This window comes from Aphidius gifuensis, linkage group LG3 (genome assembly GCF_014905175.1).
Source record: "Aphidius gifuensis isolate YNYX2018 linkage group LG3, ASM1490517v1, whole genome shotgun sequence".
In the NCBI taxonomy this organism is placed as follows: domain Eukaryota; kingdom Metazoa; phylum Arthropoda; class Insecta; order Hymenoptera; family Braconidae; genus Aphidius; species Aphidius gifuensis.
In genome coordinates this window covers 20,582,434-20,593,167 of record NC_057790.1, presented here as the reverse complement: position 1 = coordinate 20,593,167, position 10,734 = coordinate 20,582,434, and the positions used below count along the sequence as shown (strand labels likewise).

At 22.0% G+C, this 10,734-nt stretch overlaps 2 protein-coding genes across 2 annotated transcripts in view; one reads left to right on the top strand and one right to left on the bottom strand.

The window, feature by feature from the left end:
• The window catches only part of LOC122851030, a 73,542-nt gene that overhangs the window by 2,239 nt on the left and 60,569 nt on the right, over nucleotides 1–10,734 (bottom strand). The window contains exon 3 of the mRNA XM_044150078.1: nucleotides 6,201–6,411. Within this exon, the coding sequence (XP_044006013.1) occupies nucleotides 6,201–6,411 (211 nt within the window). The remainder of the gene's footprint in view (nucleotides 1–6,200; nucleotides 6,412–10,734) is intronic.
• LOC122852683 (E3 ubiquitin-protein ligase MARCHF3-like) overlaps nucleotides 1–10,734 on the top strand; it is a 138,150-nt gene that overhangs the window by 82,521 nt on the left and 44,895 nt on the right. The gene's annotated exons all lie outside the window — the stretch shown is intronic.

Below are 10,734 nucleotides of genomic sequence, written 5' to 3'. Positions count from 1 at the left end.
AAAATTTAAATAACTTAAAAAATATTTCAATACGTTATTTAAATATTTAATTAAAGCTAAATTTAAAAAGGTTAAAATATCATATAATCTATTTTTTTAATTAACTATTCAAATGAATTTTAATGATAAAATTTATTAAATGGTATTTTAATTATAGAAAATGCTAAATTAAAAATACTAATTAATAATTATATGAGCTAATATTTTTTTTTTAAATTTCTTCTATTATTTTTTGTTTCTTCAGCTATTAATTAAATTTATCTTAATTTATCATCATCAATCAATCATAAAAATTTAATACTTTTTAACTTGTTTTTGGATAAATATACAAAAAAAATAAAATAAAATAAAATTGTATCATGATAAAAAAGTATCTTTTGTAATACAATAAAAATAAAATAATAATAAATAAATTTGACTAATATTTTTATACCAATTGGTAAATTAACCAAGTTCACCTGGTACATCAAAATGAAGATTGGTGGTTTTTCACTAAGTAATATTATTTATTGTTTTATATATCTAATAGTAAATTTTTTTTGCTTTACTTATGCTTTAAACAAACGTTAAGATTGCGTTAAAAATATAGCAAGTTTGCGCTATTTGCGCTTTAAGTTAACGCCAATATTGCGTTAAAAATACAGCAAGTTTGCGCTATTTGCGCTTTAAGTCAACACTAGTACTGCGTTAAAAATATAATATCCTTGCATTATCTTTGCTCTAAATGTACGTTATATTCGCGTTAAAGATATTGAACTCTCCGGAATTTATGTTTTTGAATACATGGTGCGAATTTTTTTTTTCTGGGGAAATTTATTTTTTTCAGACGCCATTACTTTCACGATATTTAAGCGTTATTTACACTTTATTCATGCGTTATGTATGAGGAAATGGTGCGGATAGCCTTATTCTTATTGTTTTTTTTTTTTTTTCAATATTATTTATCCGCTTTGTGTCTCCAACTAATTTAAAATAAAAAAAGTTTAATATTTTTTTTATTTAAATACTAAAATGATGCAGAAATTTATGGTGTTTGAAGGACTCGGATAAATTTTATCGTCTGCTTCAGCATCTTCCCACAAAAAAAAAAAAAAAAAAAAAAAAAAATCAAAGCGTCAAAGCTGAGTTTAAGAATCAAATTCAATCGATAAACTCTCAAATTTGAGAAATCATCGTCACAGTCCTTTGAGTATTTTCATGTGTTCATTCAAGTAAAAAACCTTTTTTTTTAAATATATTTTTTTCTTGATTGATTTATCTAGTTTTTCATTTCATTCGGTGTATAACAGTAATAGACATGAAAGACATTTTGATGCAATGTTCTTTATAAAATTCTTTTTTTTATTTTTTATTTGACTCGGTACACCGATAAAAAAAAAAATGCTGACACGTAAAATAACATGAAAATATAACAAGACATATAATAATCAATAGAAAATGTCAAAATTCTAAAAATTTATCTCTTTTGAAAATAAAAAAAATTATTAAAATATATGTCATTCATTTTTCAAGATTATAACTATCATTTCATTTGATTATATACAATCAAAATTCTCGTTAATAGCTATTTTAATTAAACCCATATTTAAATATAATTGCATCTCGTCAAAATAATTTAGCTTATCAAAAAAAAAAAATGAAAAGAAATTAATTCAATGTTATTAAATTTTTATTTGAATAATTTTTATGATCAAATTTATATATTTTTTCAGATTAAAAGTCATTTATCTCTATGAAAATTCTTGATGGGTAAAAATAAAATTTCTTTTCATCTTTCATTTTTCACAATATATTTATTTTTTATCTCTTACTATTATATTTATTCATTTATTTTTTTCTTGGAATGTTTTAATAGTTAAATTCGAGTTAAATTACTTTTTTTTGTACAACAATTGATTGAGTACTGCAAGTTTTGCATAGTTCGTTTCTCCTTTTTTATTCTTTATTATCGTTTATAATTTTTTTTTTATACTTAATGCATTTTCGAATGATATAAATAAAAAATACAGAAAAAAATGATTGTAATTTAAAATTTTTTATCAATGAATGATTTTGTGTATAATAATAAAATCCAGGGAATTGTGATAGTCAAAGAAGTACAATGGAAATAGTGAAGTTGAAAGAAAAAAAATAATAATAATAAAAGGTAAAACATTGTGATATAAGATTGTATAAAATGAATAGCTGGCCTCGCTCCAGGCTATTTTTGATCTTGTAATCGTGAAACTCGCGGTTGTGCTAAGTGGCCTCTTCGATGTCCTATATTAATCATTGTTGAAATCTTGGACTATTTCTACATTGTTATATCAGCACATTTTCTGCTTGATGAACTATGTTTGTATTCACTTGACAACACACCATTGAATTATAAATTTTTCATTTTTGCATTTATTATATTTTTAATTTCGTGCAAAAAAAAAAAGTAAATAAATTTGATAAAGTATATACTTATTATAAATATTTATTATTATTTTTTATCAGCAGTTGATATAGACGTCTGAATAAAAATGTTTGCCCATCAAAAATAAAATTCAATTAGAGAAATGAATTTTATTTTTATGATTTAAAAAAAAAAACATTGAAAAGGTTGATAAAAAATATTCAAAAAAAAATAGTAAATAAAGTTTTAAAATAAAGAAAAGTAATTGAAGCAGAGCAATAATGAATTTTTTATTTTTTTATTTTTCAATACTCATTTATTTCATGTCAATCAATCAAAAGCGTATTTGAATAAAAAAAAAAAAATTATTTTTGCATTAAAATTTATTTATCTCTCCTTTTTTTTTTTCTAAAAATAAATTGGAATAAATATATACATATTTTATTAGTAAAAATTCAATATGATTATCATTATTATATAGTTGAATTTGAACAACAAATATCTCGATTGTAAAAGTCAATATTTTCTTGGCAATATTGAAAATGATTGAGGATTCCCATCGAGCTTTGTACACATAAATATTTCATTAATTGGGCGATCACGTGAAAATTCACCAATATCAATATGAATAAATCAACAAAGAGATAATATATTATACTTTAATATAAAAAAACCATTTAAATATTAGCAATTGATACAACAAATCTATTAGAATAATTTACAAGTCTATGTACACTGAACTTGATAAAAAAAAAAAATTCATTTAAATTATATTAAACGTAAATATAATTTTTAATTCTTTAAATTTTATTCAACTCGAAATATTAAATAAATAAATAATTAAAGTTAATTATAACAATTTAATTATCAATTCAAGACGTAAAATTAAAAAGTAAAATAGTCTGACACAGCTTGACTTGTACTACTGAAATTTGTCTATCCAAATTTGAACGTAATTTTATTTTCAACTTGTTATAAAAATAATTTAAATCTATCTGAAATTTTTATATATATTTTTCACTCAGAGAAAAAACTATTTGTTTGTTTTTAAAAGTTTTTAATTTTTTTTTTTTAAATGTCAAGTGAATATCAGAAGATACTTGGGATCAACAGAAATTGTAACTTATCACTCACTCTAAAATTTTCTGAAAAAAATAGCAAACTTAAACTTGTATGTGGTAGAAAAAAAAAAAAGATTGCAAGTGCACTTGCGATCAACTATAGCAAGACGCCTGACGACTTTGTTTTTCCAATTTTTCGTCTAACATTTACCAAGAATTTTTCACAACTAATTCAAACAAACATGTATTTATCACTGCACATATAAAAGACTTTATAAGCATTGAAAAAATCTTGAAACTTAAACCAAAAGAATTGCAAGGTTATTGCTCAACATACTCTTAAAATTCAACAATATGTATTACTCGGCCAGTAACTCGTATTGGTGCTTAAAATAAATTTTTTTCATTCAATAAATATAATTTTTTTTTCTTATGAATATAATCAAAAAGCATGTATTTCAAATTTAAATTATTGTTTTTTAAAATTGGTCAATTGATCGGTGTTTTATCATCCACATATATTCAAATTATGAGTAACCATATTAGCCTTTATATTTATTCGAAAAAATAATAACTGACAAGCCACTATATTAAAAAAAAATAATAATAATAAATAAATTTAAAAAATGAAAACCCATAACGTAGAAAAAAAAAAACAAAAATCCCAAATCCTTTTTTCATTTTATTTTTATCAGTTGTAAAAATGAAATTAAAAAAAAAATAAATTACACATAAAAATGATAAATTTTATTGAATTTTTGAGTTTAATAGTTGATAGTAATTTGCAATAAATTTTATTTGACAGTATATATATATTTTATTATACATGAACATCTGATGGAAATTGAAAAATAAATATTTAGCTTCATTTACCATTGGCATATGCATATAGTTTTGTAATAAGTGTTCGTTGGTGAGCTTAACATGTTTCAATGTGTATTCATATATATATTATAGATTTATATATAATATCTGTGTGAGTGTGTATGTGTCAATAAATATATATCCGAGTGTATATGTGTATAAAATTCTGAAAACGTTTTTCATCTTGAAAAATCGCACGACGGCATCTGGATTTAAGATATACTCGGTACTCAAAGTCCAGACACGTGAAGGACCTTAATGGAATGTCGTCTATTATCGGGTTCATTGCAATATATATATATATATTTTTTTGTATAGACGGTAAAAATAGAAGGATCATCGGGTTTCAACGACGATAATGAGATTGGCATGTGGCCCTTGTTACCATCAAATGAGTAATAGAAAAAAAAGATAATAATAATTTATATATATTAATAATAAAAAAATTAGTTGATAAAATATTTTACTGATAGTACGATACATATATATTTGTCTATCAGCATCTAGTGATTGTAAAAATAAATATAAAATGATGTATGTGCAGATAGTTGAGTATCGACAAATAACGACAATTGAGAAATTGAAGTGAATACGAAATCAAAATGTGTATGTTAGATAAATTATTAGAAGAAAAATCAAGAAAAACAGGAAAATCGTATCTGTCATGTCTGGTAGAACAAAGTACACACATACACTACTACAATGGATAAATAGATAAATCGTTTTTGTTCTACGTGTTGAGATGTTAGAATCAAGAATCCTCGTAAAGTCAGTTGATGAGTTGGTGAGATTTTTTTGTATGCCATCATACATTATAGATGAATTAAAATATTTAAATTTTATTTTTTAAATATTTATTAACACAAGTGTATTTATGACATTTGTGTTTTATAAATTATTAAAATTCTTACGTTATATAAATTAATTAAAATGATTTTTTTAATCTTTTTTTTTAACTAATAATGTTGTGGTTGGGATATAGTAAAGTGGTTACATCGTTAAAATTTTATTTGATGAATAAAATAAATTTATAATTTAACTACATAATAAAACAAGATCTGCAAAATAATATAATAAAAGTATTCAAAATTAATTAATATATTTAAATAACAAATTCTTGATTATTAAATTTATTAATATTTTTAAAATGCAATAACTGTTTTCAATATTTTATATTAATATTTATTCGTATGAATAGTTTTGAAAAAAAAAAATATTTCAATATAATACATTGTCAGTAAGTATTTGGAATTGAAATTTTTTCTTTTATCCAACATGTAAAGTTAAATATATGATAAAAAAAAATATATACACAATATACGAAAAGATTTCCTATTTTAAATGTCTCGAGTGTCGATCGAGTGCGAACAAATTAATTTATTTCAAAATAATCCACTAATATATAAATGAAAAAAACAGTAATTGAAAATAAAAATAAAATTTCAATCTATACAAATTATTGATCATTAAATTTATTATAAAATTCTCCAAGCCCAACTTTTAAAGCATTAATATTTATCAATGTAAATAATTTTCAAAATAAAAAAATTTATTTTCAATATAATATACATAAAATCAGTAAAAATATAAAATTGTAAATTCAACATGTAAAGTTAGACATAAAGAAAAAAAATACAAAGAATATCAAAAAAAAAAAAAAGTATACAGTGTATGTATATATTGAAGAAAAAGATTTTCTATTTTGAATGTCTCGAGTGTGGATCGAACTGGATAAAAAAAAAAAAAAAAAAATAAGATTTACGAGAAAACGTTCTAGTAATATATATATATATTTCTATATTTTACATTGTGTATGTGTGTGTGTATATAAAAGTACGAAAAAAAAATGATAAAAATAAATAAAATAAAAATTGAATAATTCAAAGCGTACTCACCGACCACGTTGAGCGTATAGTTGAGTGACATCTTTGGCTCAGTGCTGACCTGGCATTCATAAATGCCTGAATCCCGTAGTTGTGGTGACTTTATCTGCAAAGTCCAATTCTCTGACTTGTCTGGATGAATCACTTGAAATCTCAAGTCAGACGTATATGTCGATATTCCAGCACTTAATATATGCATATCACGTTTTCGCATCCAAGATACCTTTAATAATTTACGTGAAATAATTATTAACATTAAACATGTAAGAGATTAAACAATTGTCAATATTCATTGTTTGAGTGAGATGATTATAATGTGGCTTTTAATCATGATAATATTGCTTTGAGTATAAAGTGCCAATAGTCAACACAGAATGACCAGAGAACATTACTGAAATTGCTCTTAGGTGTAGAGCTTTCATCATTACAAAATGTAGATACATTTACACAACAATTATTATCGTTGGCTTAAGTGGATTCATGAATATATATCTATATATTTCAATTATTGGAATATCAATCAGTAAATCCATTAAGTTGACTTGATAATCAAATTACAAGAACCGTTGTGTGATATTCATTTTGAAAATAAATTTTAAACATATACACACGTGCATGTTTTACAAAATATATATTTTTGAATTTTGTATTTAATTAGCTCGTTGTTTAATTATCTTTTTGAATTATTTCAAGAATTTTTATTAAAAACAAAAATTTAATCATAAAATATTGAATGAAATTTCAATGAAATAAATTCCTAAAGGTTTATATGTTTTGTTCAATTATTATTTAAAAAATATATATAATAATTCAAAAGAAAAAATTCAAATGAATATTTTACAAATGGTATAATTACACGCGATTTTTTTTTTTTCATTCTATTGATTCAGTATGTTTTTTTAATTAAATAATAATTTATTGAAAATATTCGTTATTATGGTTAATAAGTTTTTCTTTTTTTTTCGTTTTCTTTTTCGATTATCAAACCATAAATAATAAAATAATGAAAATATCTATGCTCCAATAAATCATAATTGGTTTTTTTTGTTTTTTTTTCCTTCTTATATATGTATATAATTCATCAAGTTTCGATGATTAATTTAACTTGTTTATTATCAATTATTGAGTTAAAAAAAAAATTATAATAAAAAAAGAAAATTTAACTGATTATTGAATTTCTTTATTTCTAAGAATTTTTTTATCATTCGATACAAGGTAATAAATGTAATAAATCCTTGGCAGACAATAGCGTGGTTGGTGAAGAACCGTAAGACGAGCAGAGTAATGTGAATCTCTGGAGAGTTCTGTAACCTTCGCAAATTGGATCCGCTTCCATCTTACAGTGGACCAAAAGCTTGAGAATTGAAAATTCACTCGAGTTCTATACTTTCTAGAAATAACTTATTTTCTATTTTTCATTCTTTTTTCCTTATACAAAATAACGACACAAAAGAGAAAAAAAAAAAAAAACATTTCAACAATTATCAAGATAATTTTATGTTTTAATAATATTGTTAATGATTTTTGGGATAATTTTAATTTTTAATTTATATATTTACTCATTCAGATATATTTAATTTTTGAGAAAACGAATTGTTGCTCTCAATTTAGATTTATTGATCCCAAAAATTCAACCGCAAGCATCAATAGCCATAAAAATCAGCTATCAATTTTCATTAAAATTCTTTTCAAATTAAATAAACAAAAAAAATAATATATATAAATTAATTTATATTTATAAAACATTTTTCTACATTTACTTATTTTTAACTTAATTTACGAAATTTAATATTCTAAATATAAATTGAAACTTCATACTTGTACCAACAAAACTTTCGTTTACTATTTGTCCCAAGGGAAAAAAAAGCCAAAACAAATTGTTACCAATTACGTATATTTTTCGTACAAAAACGTAGAAAAAACAAAATGATAATAAAAAAATAATAATAAACATACAAATAAAATACATAAAAAACAAATTAAGTAAAATTTCCAAAAAATAAAATATTTTTTTTGTCTTTGTTTTATATTTTATTATATTTTTTTTTTTTTACATGAAACCACAAAAATCTTTTTCTTATTTTATATGTAGAAATGGAATTTGTATAAATCTTTTTCTCATATAGCGGAAATGTAATACGAATAAATGTATATACACATACATGTTGCCTCTAAACTCATAAATTTATAACAAATTTGTTGAAACATATGCACAGTGTTTGTATACGTGTAAATGGTAAAATTTACCATGCACATATTTTTTTGATGTCTGTATGTTTGTATAGATATATAATATATTCATAAATACATATATAACAATAAGCATACATGTATTTAGAATTTATAAATGTTTTCATATATAAACTAGAAGATATTTTAAGCTCTTGCGGTATTAATTCAAGCCGGAATTAACAAGCAAGCTGATTGGCTATGTTGACGTTATCATTAGTATTATTTTATTGACTGAAAATTGACTTTAAATATCTTAAATTTGCATGGAAACACACAATGAAATGATTTTCATATCAAATATATATCATGCCCTAATTTTTTTTATACGGATCCAAGTTATATACTTTTTTTTATTTTTTATTCTATTGAAAAAAATAAACAAAGGGATTCAACATCTCTTTCTTCAAATTCACACTAGCATTATAATCGTTAAAAAAAAAGAAAAAATTCAAACGAAAGAAAGGTTGCATGAAAAATTTATAACAAAAAAAATTTACAATGATAAAAATGGAAAAATAAAGTATTTTCATTTTAAAAAAAATATATAAATAAAAAATCATAATATTTTTTTATTATTTATTTTTAAAGATATAAGTGGATAGTACTTTAGATAAATTATATATGAACAAAATGACACGTGACGTTAAAAACTAATTTCATGTAAAAATATATTATGTACATGTTGGAGAAGAGAAAAAAAAAAAAATTGATTTAGTTTACGACCATGTGAGCATTTTGTAATTTTTTTTATCTATGGTATTCATCAAAATGACGTTGGACAATGAAAATAGACAATAGGCAAATGAGAATATTGGATATATGCGTGTACCAACTGAATATATATATTTTTGACATTTTATGCATATAAAATATTTTCAAAAATTGATTTTTATTTGAAGTGATTCAGCTCATGGAAAATTTACAATTCGGTGCGTGTGTTCTTTATTTATTTTTATTTGGTTATTTAAAAAAAAAGTTTGAATTCTATACAGGAAACTTTATAATTACACGATGAAACCACATGAATGAAAAAATAACTTTTCAATCAATTTTTTTATATATTTTTTCAAAAGATAATGTAAAATGTTATTGATATATTCAAAAGTATTTTACATTATGCAATTTGCTTTGTTAAAAAATATTTATTTAAAAAGAAAATGAATTACAATTTTATAGTGATTCAACTGAATCATAAACGATCTGTAAAATGAACTCAATATATATATCATATTTAATGTAATTAAAATTAAAATAAAATATTATTTATTTACATTTACATTCTATGGAATTGGAATTGATAAAATATAAAATTGTAATTTTAATTTTTGCCTTTTATTCAACATGTAAAGTTTATTCAACAAAAAATACAGAAAAAAGGACGATCTCTCTATCATAAATGTCCCGAGTGTAAATCGAGTGTCAACTAATTAATTTATTTTATGGAAAAGAAAGAAATTCTTAATTATAAAATTCATACTCAATAAAAATAAATAAATAATAAAAAATAATCCAAGTATATATAAATTAAAAAATAGTACTTGAAAATGATATAGAAAAAAAAATAAAAAACAAAAAAACATATATGGAAAATAACATGGTTACAGTATAAATTTAAATTCAATGTGTATATACTCTGTGAAAGTTGTGACAACCCTACGGAAGCTGTTTCATATCGTACACACAAAATAAAAATACATGTATGTATATTGGAAAGTCAAAATTATCGACACAAATTTTACATGATTATTTGAAGGTATTTGACGATAACTTTGAATCCCAAACGACTAAATTGACATAACAACATTTTCATCCTGGATTTTAAAATAATTTTGGTACTCTTATCCTAACATATATATTATATTTTTTATATTATCATTTTTATATGTTTATAAAACAAAGAAAATAACTATTCAAGTGTCAACTTAAAAAACAAGTATTGCCAATAAAATACCAATCCAATTTAGTTAAGAAAAAAATACACAAGTAACACGCTCAATTTTATTAGAATTTGTATGAGTCTTGGAATATTGGATACATATAAAAAAATATATATATATAACAAAAATACTATTGAAAAAAAAAAATTCAACGATATAAAAATAAAGTTAAAAATAGTAGACGACTTATCGTAATACAATGAGACAATATTCTCTACTAAAATTCAAATGTCTTGGATCGATTTGAACACATACTTTATTCCCATCGTGGAAATCATTCAATGCATATACTATTAAATCCCATTTTCATGCATTTCATTGTGTTGAATAAAATATATATATTTATGTTTAAGTTTACACATAAATATTTATTTTAT